Here is an 18,777-nt window from a genome sequence, read left to right as displayed (position 1 = left end):
TTACTAAGGTATTCAGCAAAGATGAATAGTGACACGGGGTTTTTTGTCAGCCCTGTCTGGGATAGCCTCTGTTGCTTTGATTCATGAAAGAACAAGAACTGCTGAAATCCTTTGAGACTAAGCAGAAGTGACAGTAACCTATGCTTATCATAAATTATCAAGGAAGTATAGGTGCTGTTCAGTATGTGGGATTTGAAAGCAAAAAAAAAGCACATCAGGTCAAGCACATTGCACTTGTCTGTAGCTTCTTAAAGCAGCTGGGTCTTCTTCTCCCAGGATCATGCAGCACCAGTGTGAACCCGGGGAAAACTATAATTGGCTTAAAGAGTTTCAGACAGGTGGTATGTGCATGCATTATGTACCCTGAATCACCTTTATTCCATCAAATTCAAAGCAATGCGCAATCCTGTTAAGCAGCCCTAGGACCAGAAACTCTGGTCACTCACTCCCCTTATTAAATTTGAGAAGACCTTCTAACTAGATTGACAGTTCTTTGAAGGATTGCATCAGTGGTTTTTATTCATTAATGATTATATAGCACATATTGTTAAAAGTAGCAGAAGAGTTTAGGTCCTAGACAGAGAAGTCTCATTTCTGATGAAGAATCATTTGGCATTCTTCCCAAACAAGATCAGCTGGGGGATTTGATGAACTTTCATCTGACTAAATCAAGAGTTGGCACTAAGTGAAATAAATAGCAACATGTATCTTGTTACTTGCATGCCAGCTGGGTTAGTAAATAGTTGAAATCCCAACAATCAAAGGAGCTGATTTTCAAAATGACCTTGATTTAATGGGACAAAGACAGATAAGATGCATGCACTAGGAATTGAGCAATGAAGAAAAAGTGTGAGTTGCCAATACTATTTTCTTGGCAGCTAAATATGTGATGTCAGTCCTCAAAAATCAGCTCCTTTCTTCCAATAGGAAGAGGAAATACTGCAGACCTTGAGATGACAATTTGGAATTTGACATGAGCAGAAGTCTGCAAAGACTGAGCCAAGTAATACCTAGTCAGAATTTAAATGGCAGATCATCAAAAGGATAGTTGATTAGATTTGAGAAATCAACAAGCATCTCAGAAGGACACAATGACTTCTGCATTGTTGCTAAAATATCACTTGGAGTCATCTGGAGCCAAAGTCAACTTGACCGAAGGAAAGAATTACTTTGTGATATATGTAACAGAGACGAGGTGTGCGTTTTGACGTGACTGTGTTATATTTTGAATTCCAGATTCTATTTTGCCTTGACAGTGTTTACTGTAAGTCACACACATCTCTTACAATTGTCTGCTTCGGTGTTGTGAAAACAACTCATTGACTACTTGAGAATCTCCAGCAGAAACAATTACGCATTCGAAACAATCTGTTCTATTATGGAGCTGAATTGGTAATCCAGAAATTTCTCCAAACGTTCAACTAAAATCTCCCTTCTTGTAACTTAACCTTGATAATTCTACAGTAGGCTTATGCCTGTCTTGTAGTCAAGGGAACAATGAAGAAAAACACTAATTTTCTCCAACAAAAATCCCTGCACCATTTAACAGCATATATGGGAAGCTCTTTGATTAGCTATAGCAAAGGAGTCAGAACCAGGGGACAAACTGGACTGGCTATTGATCACTCTCTTCCCATCGGACATAACTGCCTCCGTTATCTTTCCCTGCTGTCTTTGAAAAAATAAAGACAGAACTGCCTCAAACTAGTCTTTTGAGACCACATGTCTACCAGAAGAGATATACAGTATTTATCAATGAAGACATGTAATTTGTTCATGTTTGCTAGACTGTTAACACTGCAATGAAAGGGACAAGAGAGGAAGAAAGAGATTATTATTGGATTCCCATTAGTCTTCAGCTATTTTTTTTTAAATAATAATTGTTGAGTCATACCCAAATCATATGGTTAATCAGAAGTGGTTCTTATTTCATTTCATAGCATTTCTTTCCAAGTCATTGGCTTGAAAATATCAGTCTTCCATTCTGATTCGTTTTCCAAAAATACATGTATTGTATACCATCCAACCAACAATAGATTTCCATTGTACTTTATGGGATATTAGTAGAGCAATTCTCTTCTAGTTTAAGCACCACAGAAGGCAGCAAGGCTTCCATCTTGCCCATCTTCTACAATAAAGTCCTTAACTTTATCTAGAATTAGAACTACACGCGTGCAAGCCAACATCCTTCTGTGAGCAAAATGTAACAACCCACTGGATCAAGCCAACAGCTCCCCTGAGTTGACATTCTGTGTTATCGCTAGTCAATCAAATACATTCAAGAATCTTACCCATACAGCTCGGAGAATGTTTGCCTTCTTCTAATGCCTGTCACAGATAGCATTTAAACAATGCTGCCTTTTCGGAAGTAGCATACCAATGCAGTGATGAAGACTGTTAGCCACTGATGAGCTCATCCTCCATATTCAGTCCCCTTTTACAGTTGCCTGTGGCTGCTGTCACTGTCTGTGTTAGCTGTGACTTTCATGTTTTGAATAAGCATTCTTCTATCAGTCCTTGGTTGCCATTTAACATAAAAGGATGGCATGCTGTAATAACTGCACATGAACAATAGACAATTTTTTTTCAGACCACTCTTCATTTTATGTAGCTCCGCCCGCTTCTGCCCCTTCTTAATGGCTTTCTTTTAAAGCTAAATAGCCCCAAACGTTGGAGTTATTCATTTCAAAGCAACATTTGGTTACTCTTTCTCACCGTTAAGTGAGTTTTAAACCAAGGTACATGATGTTGCATCCCAAAGTTTGAAATGAGCACTTCTAAATTAAGTTTGGCATCAAAACCGCTTGCCACCAGAACACTTTCTCTAGCACTGCTGAGTCTCTTCTTTGGTGGCACCTGATGAGCTAAGAGTCCTGTCATTTGCTAGCCACACTGTCATCTGGCATGTCATTTCCTAGTCGCAATGGTGCATGTCCCATTCTTTGCACATCCACTTCTCTGGAGTTATAATGTGCTTTGCTAGCTAATCTTTCTGCAGCAATCCAGCAGAAAAGCGAGAAAAGAGGGCAAAGAAGGATTAGCTTGCTTGGTTAAGTGTAACTAGGATGTATCAATCATTTTTTCCTCTAGCTACCCTGTCTGAGACCTTATGGCCCGGGAGCCAAGAAAATCATGAGTTTTGTACAATAACCCTGTTTCCCCCTTGTCTTTCCCAAATACCCACTTCTTAAAAATAACGGGACATAAGCAGACATTTCCTTAGAAGGCTTTAGATGCCAAGGCCATGAATAAAAGGTAAAGGTCAAGGTTCCCCCGCACATGCGTGCTAGTCATTTCCAACTCTAGGGGCCGGTGCTCATCTCCGTTTCAAAGCCGAAGAGCCAGCGCTTGTCCGAGGACGTCTCCATGGTCATGTGGCCGGCATGACTAGACGCCAAAGGCGCATGGAATGCTGTTACCTTCCCACCGTAGTGGTCCCTATTTTTCTACTTGCATTTTTACATGCTTTCACTAGGTTGGCAGAAGCTGGGACGAGTAACAGGTGCTCACTCTGTTACGCGGCACTCGGGATTTGACCCGCCAAACTGCCGACCTTCTGATCGACAAGCTCAGCATCCTAACCCACTGAGCCACCGCGTCCATGCATATGCATGCATAGGCATTGTTTATTGAACTGGCTGCTGCTAAGCTATAAATATTGCATGAGTATCTTGAACCCAGTTAAAGCAAGTTATTCCATCAGGTGTAAAATGTACCTTTGATTTTCGAATAACGGATCGTTAATATTCTTCCATCAAGGAACTATGGTTTGAAAACACACGCACACATAAATGTTCTATCATAACTGCTGAGACAATTGATTGATCCAAAAAGAAGGAAGAGCCACCTTATAGAGGGGGAGAATGGGTGGCATAAAAACTTAATAAAATAAAGACTAAAGAATAGCAGACAGCGCCATCTCTTGGATATAGAGAATGCTGAACTCCATGAAGTCACTCACTATTACATCACATATATCATGACATCATGCAAACCATACATACTACGTACATTGTGTCATTAGTGCAATGGCACAAGGTAGAGCATGGGTGTCAAACTCGATCGCGTCACATGACGTATCGCGATGTTTTTTGCCTATGCGAAGCCAGGGTGGGCGTGGCCTGTGTGTGATACATCTGGCCAGTTTGATATCCCTGGTAGAGGCACTTGTCTACTGCCAAGACAAACAAGGCCTTGCTTCAACATGCATTGATGATACACAAGTTTGCCTGCCATGTGAATTGGATTTTTGCTCTTTTATTTTCTTACCTAAAATTACAGAAAATAGAGGTCCTTGGCACACTCTGAGCTTGGTTGTTTTCTTGCAGATGTTTCATGAGCCAAACTAGGTAACATCATGAACTAGTCATCAACCTCAACAGCATCACCAATAGCACTGATGTTGCTACTGCTATTAGTTTGGGTCATGAAACATCTGCAAGAAAACAATCAAGCTCAGAGAGCACCAAGAACCCCTCATTTCAACTCCGGGCTAAATATTCTCCTTTATTGGTGCTTCCAGAAACTCCAAGCAATTTACCAAGTTTCAGTGAAACAAGGTTAAAAACCAAAAACCATTAATAACAATTATAATTCAATCGGAGGCAAAAGTATGAACTTTATTTGTTCCTGAAAAAGCAGATCTTCACAAACCTATGAACAGGAAGATTTGGAAATAGAGGAGGACGCTGTTCCAAAAAAGAAGGATGGCATCATCAAAACAAAAAAACAGTCAAGACGCATTTAATTAATTAAACTTTCTGGAAGCAACTCACGAAGCTAAAAGAACAAGCTCTAAGAAGGAAATAAAGAACTGACTCCAAGATTTTTATCTTATGTTGATGAACCTGCATATTCATTACATAAATCTACCTGTGCATTAACTTTATCATTGTGATAAATATGAAATGCAATAGCAGAAGTGACTGCAGCTAGCAAATGTTGGCTCAGGGCCTTTAATGGAAAACAGGAGTTAGGAGGTGGTTTTGTTTTTTTAGAATTAAGCCAGCAGTTGATAGAAAATTAAGTTTCTAAAAGCCCTGGAAAACCTATTCTAGACTTCTCCAACGGTGAAAAAAGAGGAAGATGGGTGGGGAAAAGATGTGTTCATTAATGTAAATTATAATGTGAAAAAACGATCTTATGAGCAGAGATAAGTAATGGGAATATCTTGAATTCTAACAAAGGTATTACATGAACTGAAAGCAGATAGGATTGCATTACTAGAGGGTGTTAAAATCTTTTGCTACAGTGAGTAACTTTCTCTTGGAAGAAAGTTTGAAGCATAAACTTAATGGCTGAATTTTATTTTATAAGCAACTTTTGTTTAGCTGCTCCTTGGGAATGTTCATACACAGAGAAAGAGCATTTAAAAACCTTTTCTTTGATGCTTTTGCTTTCTGAAACCGTTCATTACATATAACTGCTGTTCTTTTGTATTTACTGTTACAGCATTCCTTTTGATTACAATTGTTGGGCTGATTGCAACACAGTTTTCATTTGCTCTAAAATGTATTTGTCCCTTATGAAAAAATTGCACATTCTCATCTAATGGGGAAGGGGGGGGAATTTGTAAAGGAAAAGAAAAATAAGAACAGAAGAATCAGTAGTCACACATACTGTAATGCCAAGGCTTAAAAACTAATGTGGATAACCACTGGATACAAAATCCAATCCAATCCAAATTCCAGGCACCACATTTTTGGAAGGATATTAACAAACTGAAATGCACCCAGAGGAGATCAGTCAAGGTGACAAGGAGCCTGGAAGGGAAAAAAACTTGAGAAATGATCGGAGGCATTGGGTATGTTTAACCTGGAAAAGATAGGAGAAGTGTCTCCAAATATACCAAGTGTTGTCAGGTGGAAAACAAAGCAGACTTGTTGCAGAAGACAGGACAGAAAGCAATGAGTTTAAATCATGAGAGAGCAGATTTTAGCGAGATGTCTGGATATTTTCTTATAATGAACATTGGATACACCAGAGCAATGGATCCCTGCCCTGACAAATGGTTAAAGCAGGGGTAGGCAACCTTGGCTCTTTTATGACTCCTGGACTTCAACTCCCAGAATTCCTGAGCCAGCATGGGGAAACTTTGGCCTCCTCATGACTCCTGGACTTCAACTCCCAGAATTCCTGAGCCAGTATGGCTCAGCTTGGAAACCTCTCCCTTTCCCCTCAGCATGGCTGGCTCAGGAATTCTGGGAGTTGAAGTCCACGAGTCATAAAGCGGCCTAGGCTTGGCCAGCGGTAGGCAACCTTGGCTCTTTTATGACTCGTGGACTTCAACTCCCAGAATTCCTGAGCCAGCATGGGGAAACTTTGGCCTCCTCATGACTCCTGGACTTCAACTCCCAGAATTCCTGAGCCAGTATGGCTCAGCTTGGAAACCTCTCCCTTTTCCCTCAGCATGGCTGGCTCAGGAATTCTGGGAGTTGAAGTCCACGAGTCATAAAAGAGCCAAGGTTGCCTACCCCTGAGTTAGAGTGAATTATTTTCAAGACACCTATCAACTGTTATGTTCTATGATTCTATAACCAGTCAGGTCATGCTTTGCCAAAGAGCCACGCTTTCGTTACATGTTGGAACAGACCAGGCATGGGTAAACTGGCAAAGTTCATAAGAGCAATCACTATTCCTGCCATTAGCAACATTCCACATTTTCGTGGGTGCAGAAGCAACATTATGCATCTAATTCTGTGCTGTCTTGTTTACAGTTTTGTTTCATTTTTTGTTGTTGTTGCTTCCTGTTACCATCTGCTAATGGGGCCAGCAAATTGTTCATTTGCTAAAAATGTTAAGTGGGCCCAACAGATGCACTGCTTCCTGCAGCTGCCTCTTCAGCAAGGCTCTGCTAATTTTTGGTGGGAGTAATAGCATCTTTCCAGCTATTTTAATAACCACAATCATGGAAAAGGTTATGACAAGGTTTTGTTATTTGGGATCCAACATGGCTTCACAGCTACAAAAAGGCCTTGTTGAAGCTTAGAGGTGATTATGAGTCACCTGTTCTCCTACCCTACCATATCTTCTCATTCTATTTTGCTCCTGTGAGCTTCAGATGGAATTAATCTCATGAACTAATCCCTAATACATTTGTCAAGAGTAACCGTGGAAAAGTGTTTTAGGAATACAAGACTAGGATGTATAGTCTATGTATAGACAACCCAAGTACTACTGGTCTGTCTGTCTGTCTGTCTGTCTGTCTGTCTGTCTGTCTGTCTGTCTATCTATCTATCTATCTATCTATCTATCTATCTATCTATCTATCTATCTATCTATCTATCTACATACATACATACAATATCTATCTATCCATCCATCCATCCATCCATCCATCTATCTATCTACATACATACAATATCTATCTATCTATCCATCTATCTATCTATCTATCTATCTATCTATCTATCTATCTATCTATCTATCTATCTATCTATCTATCTATCTATCTACAGTATCTATCTATCTATATTCCTGGGTTTTGTTATGGCTTGCTTGGCCATTGGCTTAGTATCAGAATAAAAGTTAGTGTTGAAGTAGGATAGGAAAAGTTCAGCTTCAAGTCTATCCTTACACAAAGGTGGTTTTTCAAAAGGTAACTGGACTTTCTCTGTTTTTCCTTGAAGACGTTTCATTTCTCTTCCAAGAAACTTCCTCGGTTCTGACTGAATTCCATTCTCCACAATTCCATTCCCCACCATTCAGTCAGAACCGAAGAAGCTTCTTGGATGAGAAGAGAAACGCCTTCTGGGAGAAAGTCCAGTTGCCTTTTGAAAAAGCACCTTTGGGACAACCATGACCTGGATGATTGAGAATCTCCCTAGGCCCTCTTATCCTTACCCAAAGAAATTCACAGCAGAACTATAAGCTCAGGCTAAGTCAAGGCGATGGTCTTCCCAGTTGCAATGTATGGCAGTGAAAGTTGGACCATAAAAAGGCTGAGCGTCAAAGAATCGAGGCCTTTGAATTATGGTTCTGGAGAAGACTCCTGGGAGTCCCTTGGACTGCAAGGCGATCAAACCGGTCAGTCCTAGAGGAGATCAACCCTGACTGCTCTTTAGAAGGCCAGATCCTGAAGCTAAAACTCAAATACTTTGGCCACCTGATGAGAAGGAAGGACTCACTGGAGAAGAGCCTAATGCTGGGAAAGATTGAGGGCAAGAGAAGAAGGGGACGACAGAGAATGAGGTGGCTGGATGGAGTCACTGAAGCAGTAGGCGTGAGCTTAAATGGACTCCAGAAGATGTTAGAGGACAGGAAGGACTGGAGGAACCTTGTCCATAGAGTCGCGATGGGTCGGACATGACTTCGCAGCTAACAACAACACCTTTTAGAATTGCTGCTGTGGAAATACAGTGAAGAGGATATGCATGGATGTTACTCTGAAGTCTTGAGGAAAGATGGGATATAAATCTGACAATCAAATGCTGCAGTGTATGACCTAATGGTTTTGTAAAGCATAATTTATACCTTGAAAAAACATTGTGTGCAAGAGAACACTATGGTGTGTCAAACAAACTACTATTCGGTATGGTATGAAACAGAGGACTGAAGAGGCAACAGAGGAGGTTAAAGAAAAAAAGTGGGGCACTTGGTGACCATCAAAAACTAGGACGTTTGCAAAAAAAAAAGAAGTTTTTATCATCACCAGCATTGCAAATGCAGCATTTCAGGATCCTAGGAAGCCATAAGCCGTGCCAAACTACGATTCCATCTTCTTTGTCTTTTCCTAAGCTATGAAAAACGGAGCCACTGGAACACTTTATGTCCTTGATCACCTATGCTTCCTTTCTGGGCCTTCTCCGGTGTGTCTTTTTCAGAACCATGAAAGGGACAGTCTAAACAACCTGCCTCTCCTTTAAAATGTGTGCATGCCTAGTAAATCTCACTCTGAGAACTGGCTAGGGACAGGACTGGAGCAGACAGCTGCATAACTAATTTTAGCTTCATGTAAGAGAGCCAGGACAGATTTAAGTCCTGGTGGTAAAAAGGGAAGGGAAAGAGGCAGAATTCACTGGAAAAGAAATGCAGTTTCTACCTGTCTTTTGAGCAGGGATCCCCAACCTTGACAAATTTAAGCTAGGTGAACTTCAACAGCATGGCTGCAGGAGCTGAAGTCCACATCTCTTAATGTTGCCATGATTGGGAATCGCTGTCCTTGAGGCTTTCCAAGTAGTTGCGGATGGAAGATGGATTTCCTGGGTGGCAGTTGGGATCTGGGACCTCAACATCTTCCTCCATGCCAGAGATATTGTAGCTAGTTGAGCTGGATTTGTCCATTTTATATTCTCTATCCTTTTCCCGTTTGGGGAAAAGGGGCAATTGGAAAGGTCTCCACAGCTTAGCTTTTTACTTTCTTCTCTCACCATCTCACCTCTCTCCTCACCAAGAGTCTCTTCAATGCTGGAAATACCCACTTTGTTGCTTAAAAATTGACTCAACAGGAAAAAAAACCCAAAATGGTTTCAACTACATCTCCTGTAGTTCAGATATGAAGTATATGGTGGTCTATGGACCTAATAAAGATTTTCATTTGATTTGCGATTAAATATAGCCAGCATAATACTTTGGACATACGGTTATTCTGTTGATTATCAACATTAGGTATGTACCCCTTTTCTGTCTTAAAGCTGGGGAGATCATTTCTTCTGTTCCAGCACTGTACTGAATAAACATTCTAGCATCCCCAATTTGTTTGTCATCCTCCCTGTCTTAAAAAATACCCCCACAATATTGATGCTTTCTCTAATTTAGTTTCTAATTTAGCTATCCCAATTTTACAAGCGTTCTGTAATTATGCCAAAATGAGATACAGAATAAATGTTTAAATAGCTATTTAGAGTATTTACATATAGCATTTAAATATATATTTATATAAAGAGATTTTTTTAAAAGAATCATAAATGAATGCAGAAACAGAATTGAATTTACAGGCTAAAATCAAGTAGAGCATTTTTTTTTTGGTATCTATTTTCCATCCAGCAAAAAGGAGAAGCAAAAAGAGGATAAATCCTCAAGACAAAATACATTCATTTCAACAGTTAACGTTCAAGTTACCCCAAACATCCAGTATTTTTATCATATCACTCAAAGGAAAGTTTGCAGCCAAGGGATAGATTTTACGCTTTGCATGCAGAAAATCATAAATTCAACCCTTAGCACCTATGAAAATTATCCTGCACAAACATCCAAAGAGGCTATCTATCCAGCAACTTGTAACTCGCAGTGGCCAAGCAGATTTGGGAGACTCATAAGCATAGACCAAGATATAACCCTCTTCCTATCAACTCTACATGATGGTATTTAGATTATGATGTCCGGGATTCAAGAGAAAGAATAGAGCATCAAGAGCCATGATAGTCTTCCTTCTCTCTTGTATCCACTGTGGGAAGAATCCAAAGAAATAAATATTTTGGGAAACATTGAAAAAGCAGAATATATTTATTTATTTATTTATTATTTTTATTTTAATTCCATTTATATCCCGCCCTTCTCCAAAGACTCAGGACGGCTTACAAGCTTAGCAGTAGCCTTCATTCTATGTATACAGTATGCCTGCTTATTAGGGATTTCGTCCTCCCCCAAGCGGCATTATTACAAAGTCAGCTTATTGCCCCCAACAATCTGGGTCCTCATTTTACCTACCTCGGAAGGATGGAAGGCTGAGTCAACCTTGAGCCTGGTGGGATGCGAACCTGCACTAATTGCAGGCAGCTGGTGTTACTTAAGGAGGCATTAGCCCACTGCTCCACCAAGATATATTTCCCCAAAGAAATAATGGAGAAGCTTTTTTGTTTAAAAAAAGGACAGAAATCAGCCCCCAGATATCAGCCCAACCCCTAGGCAGAAGCCAGCTTTTATAAATACAAATTCAATCATCCTTTTAGAAAGTCTGGAGGCTTCCAGCTAGAAACTGAAGAAATTAGGAAGATATAAACCCTTAAAATCTACACACCCCATCCAAACTCTAAGACAGGACATAATAGGATTAACCCACCAATACCAAAAGGGCACACTCAGACTCAGGTCAAAGTACATGACACAGGAAATACAAAGCCTCAAACAGGAAAAGGAAACAGCCTCAAGAGCCCCAGAAGGTATAAAAGCCCACCACTCTGCTCCATGTGGTCAGTATTTTCCAGAGCCATCTTTCTGCCTGGCTCTTCTCTTTAATAAACTACAACCTTCTTTCTAAAGCAGTCTCCATGTTGTTTATTCCTGGCTTGGACTGGACCCTGATGAAGATTTTTCTTTCAACACCACCTAGTTTGGATTGAGACTAGAAATAAAGGTAAAGGTAAAGGTTCCCCCGCACATGCATGCTAGTCATTCCCAACTCTAGGGGCCGGTGCTCATCTCTGTTTCAAAGCCGAAGAGCCAGCGCTTGTCCGAGGACGTCTCCGTGGTCATGTGGCTGGCATGACTAGACGCCAAAGGCGCACGGAACGCTGTTACCTTCCCACCGTAGTGGTCCCTATTTTTCTACTTGCATTTTTACTTGCTTTCGAACTGCTAGGTTGGCAGAAGCTGGGACGAGTAACAGGAGCTCACTCTTTTACGCGGCACTCGGGATTCGACCCGCCAAACTGCTGACCTTCTGATCGACAAAGTCAGCGTCCTAACCCACTGAGCCACTGCGTCCCTTTTGAGACTAGAAATGAATTTATCATAGACAAACGTGGCACTTTCTTCTCAATCTGATATGTCTCAAGGTGGTATTTGTATGAGTTTCTCAACCTACCTTGTTGTGATGGTGTGCTTCTTGGTATATGGTGTGATAACTTGGAAGAGCAATTCCATCGCTCCATTAATGCCCAACATAGTTCCGACTGCAACTGCAATGAATGGCAGAGAGGAAAAAATAGACTCAGAACATGGAATTTGGGAAATGGTTTTTGGAGGCACAATAGAAAGAGACTGCATGCAATTCCCCACTTGCTTTTTTATTCTCTTTGAAATCTTCTGTAACAAGTCCCAGACTCTAGAAAGAGTGCAGAGAAGAGCAACAAAGATGATCAGGGGACTGGAAGCTAAAACATATATGGAATGGTTGCTGGAATTGGGAATGTCTAGTCTAATGAAGAGAAGGACGAGGGGTGACATGATAGCAGTGTTCCAATATCTCAGGGGTTCCCACAAAGAAGAGGGAGTCAAGCTATTTTCCAAAGCACCTGAAGGCAGGAGAAAAAGCAATGGATGGAAACTAACCAAGGAGAGAAGCAACCTAGAACTAAGGAGAAACTTCCTGACAGAACAATTAATCAGTGGAACAACCTGCCTCCAGAAGTTGTGAATACTCCAGCACTGGAAGTTTTTAAGAAGAGACTGGACAGCCATTTGTCTGAAATGGTATAGGGTTTGCTGTCTGAGCGGGGGGTTGGTCTAGATTACCTCCAAGGTACCTTCCATCATCATCATCATCATCATCATCATCATCATCATTATTACCATCAATGTACTGTAAGAAACATCTCTTTTAGCTTAACGTGCCTATTCCTCTTATCCATTGCTCCATTCCTCAAACCATGAATTTTCAAACTGTAGTTTAATTTTCAAAGAGGGCAGAAATACTGTCAAACAGGAAATTTAGGTCTGGCCCAACATGAACAAAGAGACATAGTTCAATTCTCTCTGAGTCACATGTTTATGCAGATAAAGATGGGGTCTGCCATAAAGCTGGAAGGACCCCCAAACATTTCATTCAGCATGCTTTTATAGTGTTTGGTTACACAGGCTGGAAAACAGCCATTTGCATGAAAGTAGATAAAAAACAAAAGTTGCTTCAACGTTGTTCCTTGCCAACTATACTTAGGACTAGCTGTATTACACCTCATTTCTTCTCTTTAATTCAGTCATTTCAATAGAAGAATCTTGAACATGATAGTCCTGGTCAACAATACGAAAGTGCATTATCCGGTACCAAGACCAAGGTCTCAGCACAAATAGTGATGATTGTCACACTAGTTCTAACAGTAGAAGAATCAGGTGGGCAACACTGACAGATAGAGTGTCAACTAATTCACAGTCTGTCAAAGATTTTAACACCGAGCAATACATCCAGCTCAACAGACAGAATCATGGGGGGGGGGGTCTCAGCTGAAAGAGACCATTTAGGCTGGAGCACTTGCTCAACGAAGGAATCAAATTAGAGCATTCTAGACAGATAGTTGTCTAATTTCCACATGAAGAGATCCAATGAATGGGAACCTACCACTTCTTTGGATAATTGGTTCCACTCTTGAATTGCTCTGGCTGTCAAGGTTTCCCCTCACCAGCATTCAATAGGCATGTTCCTCTAACTTGAATCTATTATTCTGTGTCATGCTCTCTGGAGCAAAGGAGAACACTTCTTTCTGCGTGACATCCTTTCAGGTAGTTAAAAAAAATGTTTACAGGCCCTTTTAAATCATCTTTTCTTAAAGTTAAATGCACCTTAAATATATGTAAAGTCTCTAATGCTAGGAAAGGTGGAAGGAAAGAGAAGAAGACGAAGATCAACAGCCGTACAAGGTTTAGACTTGATGAAGCTGTAAACTGGAGGTCTCTTGTTAGAAAGTTATACCCGAAAGTACATACTAAAACAGGACCTTGGATCTCCACAAAAAAACTAAAACATATACACGTCTTTTAATTATTTAATAGTAAAATATTTAAAGTGAAAAGTACAAATTGTTTTCAAGTAAATGCATTTATTGATTAATTCCTTATTACTTGGCTGGCTTGACCTCATAGATCATTATACAGATATCCTGGCAACAACACTTATGCCTATTTTTTAAAATAATTTTAAGGCACATTGATATATACAAAATGCTGACAAATATAAATAATTATCAGGATCACTTTTATTAATATAACTAATAATGAAGTTATTTTTCTGATGTTTACAACATCAGAAAACTGATATTCTGAAATTTCATGGAGCCCTGTGGATTGCAAGGCCCTAAACTGTAGCTTGTTTAGCTTACACCTAAACCCCATAATGATTAGCAGCAAGGTGGATGGATTCAGTTACAATGGCACTATTGGAAGACCAGAAAGAAGAGGTTAGGGATATAACATCACGGAGAAAATCTATGGTTCGTTAAGAGTCAACAACAACTTGATGACACATGATCAATCAACCGAAATACCCAACCCCTTTAATATCTCATTATAGGACTTGGGTTTAGTCTTCTGATCACATTTTCTTTGTCCTTCTTTGAACTTTCTTCCATGTATCTAAATCTTTCTTAAATTGTGGTGCCCAGGTGAGGTTTGACCAAAGACGACAAATGTGGAATTATACTTCATTTTAGAAATTATATTTCTGTTAATACAGTACAGATGTCTCTTCCCAATGGTAAATCAATTCTTCTTATGTGTTATCTCCCTTCTGTTTAAAAATGGAATGAAATTCAAAACTCTTTCTGGGGTGAAAGGTAAGTAGAACTTCTGGCAGTGAATTCTTGGTAAACGTGAATTTCCTATGAGGCAGTGTGAATAGCATCTCTTCAATTGCTCTTTCTAAGTTGCTTCTTATTTTATTTGTTTCAAAAGACAACTGGCCAAAGAAAGACACTGGATTCTTGCCAATGTTAACTGTCACTCAGTTCACCTTCTGTAAGTATAGGCTACATGTTATTTTTAGGCGGAGCTGGGAGGATGACCAAAAAGCACCAATGATAATAACAGCATGAATGACAGCTGTCTGTTCAACGTTGGTAGAGAGGACAATAAGATCTTAGCACATTTCCAGAATAACAGGATTGCTATCCATGCAGCACACTAGACTTTCCTTGTGAATCTTCCCCACTCAACATTAAATCTGTAGTAACCGCCACCGCCTGTCCTGAGTAACTAGCTCATCACTCTGCTCCTGCCTTTGCAAATACTAGTTTCTCTTCCTCTGGCAAGCCACAAGGAAAGAGTGAATGTGAAAGGCACGGGGGAATAAACACATCTAAATCAAGATGCCTTTTAACTGTCTTCTCTGTTACACGCACCCTTTCAAACACTGCTTATCTCAAAGAGAATGACAGGGCAAGTTGGCTGCCTGCCCAGGAAGGCCCGGAGTGAGAGAAGACAACTGTGGTCTCGCAGGCTCACACACAGAACTTACAAGGCCAGCAGCCAGTAGCACTAAATCTTCAAGGGGAAGATCTAAAATGCTAAGCATGTCACATTGGGCCAAACCGCTGCTGGTACAGTTAGAAGTCTCCACAGGGGAAGTGACAACGAGGTCAGAGAAGGTGAACCAAAATAAATAAATAAATAAATAAATAAATAAATAAAATTGAGAGCAGTTGGAAAAGACCAGACTGCACTTCAAATTGCCAGAGGTCCTCCAGCAGACGTGCAGTGCAATATTCAGGGCTGAGCCTGATTGGCTGCAGAGAGAAACATCATGCATCAGAACAATAGAGTTGGAGAGGATCCTGGAGGTCTTCTAATCCAACAACCTGCTCAGGGAGGAGACTCTATACCATGGGCAGGCCACCTTGGCTCTTTGATGACTCGTGGACTTCAACTCCCAGAATTCCTGAGCCAGCCATGCTGAGGGGAAAGGGAGTGGTTTCCAAGCTGAGCCATGCTGGCTCAGGAATTCCAGGAGTTGAAGTCCACGAGTCATAAAAAGAGCCAAGGTTGCCTACCCCTGGTCTATACCATGTCAGACAAATGGCTGTCCAATCTCTTCTTGAAAACTTCCTGTGGTGAAGCACCTACAACCTCTGAAGGCAAATCATTCCACTGATTGTTCTCACCATCAGGAATTTTTTTTCCTTCGTTCTAGGTTGATCTCTCTGTAAAAAGCTTCCATCTGTTACTTCTTGTCCTGCCTTTAGGTGCGCTGGAGAATAGGTTGACTCCCTCTTCTTTGTGGCAGTCCCTCAAGTCACCCCTAGTACTTGTCTTCACTAGACTAGACATACCTAGGTTCCTGTAACTGTTTGCAGTTTAACCTCCAGTCCCCTAATCATCTTTGTTGTTCTTTTCTGCACTCTTTCTAGAGTCTCAACATCTTTTTTGTATTGTGGTGACCAAAAGCTGGATGTAGTATTCCAAGTGTGGTCTTACCAAGGCATTATAAAGCAGTACTAACACTTCACATGATCTTGGTTCTATCCCTCTATTCATGTAGCCTAGGATTGCAATGGCTTTTTGGCAGCTACACCACACTGGAGAAAGAGGCGAAGGAAGCAACGTTCCTGCCAGGATACTCCTAGTGTCCGCAAAGTTCCATATCCATTTTTTAAAAAAAAAATTAATCTAGCTTGAATGATGGAGACAACTTCAACCTTTTGTTGGATGGACCTTCTGGAACTTGATCTTGACCAAATATTTGGTTGGAGTGCCCGTGATAGGTTTTCAGTATTCCAAACAATCCCAGTACCCCATGAAAACTGACCACTGAATTCTGACGATCAAAATATGCTTTCCACCAAACTCTGAAGTGCAGTGACCAGAATGGAAGCGCTCATATGCAGTACTCACTGTTGGAAGCGTATATCTGCAGAGCCCAGAGACAATGGGTGAGATTCCCATGGTGGTTAAGATTTTTTCGTGCCAAGCTGAGAGTAACATCAATTGCCTCCAGGCGTTGTGCTTTTAGTCCAAACTTCTTATCTAGGGAAAAGGGGAAAATAAATATTAAGTAAGAGACCTTCTATTGATAATAGACATAATAGCTGTCTTGGTTATGGGGGTTATTCATCCTTTTACAGCTCCACCTGGAGTTTTTGTGTGCTTTGGTTCCCCTACTGACTTCAGCGACACTAATTGGTGCGGTTTAGAATTTCCGAGCAAAAAACGCTTCCTGCCAATGCATCCAAGCTCATGCGGTTTTGTTCCAGTTTTCTAAAAACCCAAGTTACATTATGCACGTTGAAGATAGCCACCTTCTTGCCACATCATCTTTTAAAGGACCCAGCATGTCAGCGAGTTTGAAAGTCAGCCTGAGATTTTAACCCCGTACATGTTATATTGAGGAATAAGCGTCACTGAACTCGGTGGAACTTAAGTTTTGAACAGGGGTGAGTTTGATCAGGTTCAGAGGGCAGTTTTCCTAATCAGAAACAAACAGTGGGAAGGGAACTGCAATGTCTTTCAGTTTTGATCTGAAGCCTCAACAAATCCTGTACACTGTTTATTTATTTAATTTATTAAAAATTCCGTGCTGTCCATCTCCCCTAAAAGGTGACTCTGGGCAGCTTACAAATTATCAAAACAGGTGAAAAATAATTAAAAGGTTAAAATGAGCCAACATTAAATTATTATTAAAAACTGCACTAAACTGCCTACAAAAGCCAAGAGACAGATGGGACAGAAATGAGATCTATCCCATCAGCCACCTCCAGCGTGGAAAGCCAGGCTTTGATATCCTTCCCAAATGCTGAAAGAGGCAGTTCTCATCTCTGTTGGAAGAAAGTTCCACAGGGATGGGGCCATCACAGAAAAGGCTCTTCGACGCTTATGAGATACTATGCTTATAAAACCACGGAGAGAGGCTGAAAAAGGCTGCTAAGGATCACGAAGGTGCATGAATGCACTTGTTTTAGGAAATCAACATGGGGATTAAAAAATAAAAATAAAAAATTTGAATCAAGATCCCAAAGCAGTGGGTTGGGGTATTCCCCTTTGTCGTCTCCTGGATTGCCTTGTTTCCCTGATGTTAAGGGGGAATTTCAGGAGTATATCCTTTTAGTTTGGCTGACACTACGTTCTTTCATGCAACATTAGGCAGTTCCATTCAAAACATCACAGTGGGTGAGCCTCTTTCTAGGTAATCTACTGCATAAGGACTGTGTCGTTCAATGGCTCAGTAAGTGATTTTGCTGCTTTGTTTTGTCCATAATAAACTAGCCGTTATATCTGGGGAATGTCATACACAGTGGGTAGCTGACGTCTCTTCACAATGTTTGGCATAAAGCAGTGGTGGGATTCAAACATGTGAACAACCGATTCTCTGCATGGATGCCACTTCCGGAAGTCCATTCTGGGCCTGGGCAACAAAAAATTAGCTACCGGTTCTGCCGAAGTGGTGCTAGCTGGCTGCATCCCACCACTGGCATAAAGGCATAGCTCGTGTTGTAGCAGTAGAGTACTAATCCATTAAAAAGAGGCTCAATGACTACATGTGGGGGTTTCAGATATAGCCTGTTTCAGATATTCCTTTTTCAACAACATCTGGGGACTGGGGAGAGAGGGACCTCTTTGCAGATAAATCAGGTGAAACAATTCTAGCCCATCTTGTGTCACCTCAATTTTGGTCTATTACAGGGGTCCTCAAACCTGTCCACTTTAAGACTTGTGGACTTCAACTCCCAGAATTCTCCAGCCAGCATAGGAATTCTGGGAGTTGTCCACAAGTCTTAAAGTGGACAAGTTTGAGGACCCCTAGTCTATTACAACTCACGATACATGAGGCTGTTTTTGAAGACCACACAGAAAATTCAGCTGGTGTAACATGTAGTGGGCATATTTATGGGTATATCTAGTTTCATCCTTGTGATGCCCTAAGCACAAGAGTTGTATTGCCTGTGTCACAGAGTCTTTTATACTCAGGTGAGTGGGCTCCAAAACCTTAGAGAGCCAACACAACCCCACCCGGTCTTTAGGCAGCACACCCACGAGGGTTCAAAGGCTACTTCTCACTGTTGACTATACTACTGTTCCCCTACTCTGCTATAACTTCTCTTCCTCCACTATTTCTGGAGAATGGTAACTCTTCTATTTGCCTTAGGCTGCTTGAGGCTCTTTTAATTCCCCAAAGGAAGCCAACCCCCCTTCCCTACC

General features: G+C 40.9%; 1 protein-coding gene across 1 annotated transcript in view; it reads right to left on the bottom strand.

Annotated features, from left to right (window-relative positions):
* Nucleotides 1-18,777, bottom strand: part of AGBL1 (AGBL carboxypeptidase 1) — a gene marked incomplete at both ends in the record, with an annotated part of 353,471 nt that overhangs the window by 310,462 nt on the left and 24,232 nt on the right. The window contains 2 exons of the mRNA XM_081337616.1: nt 11,744-11,837; nt 16,477-16,608. Of these exons, the coding sequence (XP_081193742.1) occupies nt 11,744-11,837; nt 16,477-16,608 (226 nt within the window). The remainder of the gene's footprint in view (nt 1-11,743; nt 11,838-16,476; nt 16,609-18,777) is intronic.

This window comes from Vipera berus (genome assembly GCF_964194415.1).
Source record: "Vipera berus genome assembly, chromosome: 12".
In the NCBI taxonomy this organism is placed as follows: Eukaryota; Metazoa; Chordata; class Lepidosauria; order Squamata; family Viperidae; genus Vipera; species Vipera berus.
This window is presented reverse-complemented; position numbering and strand designations above follow the sequence as displayed.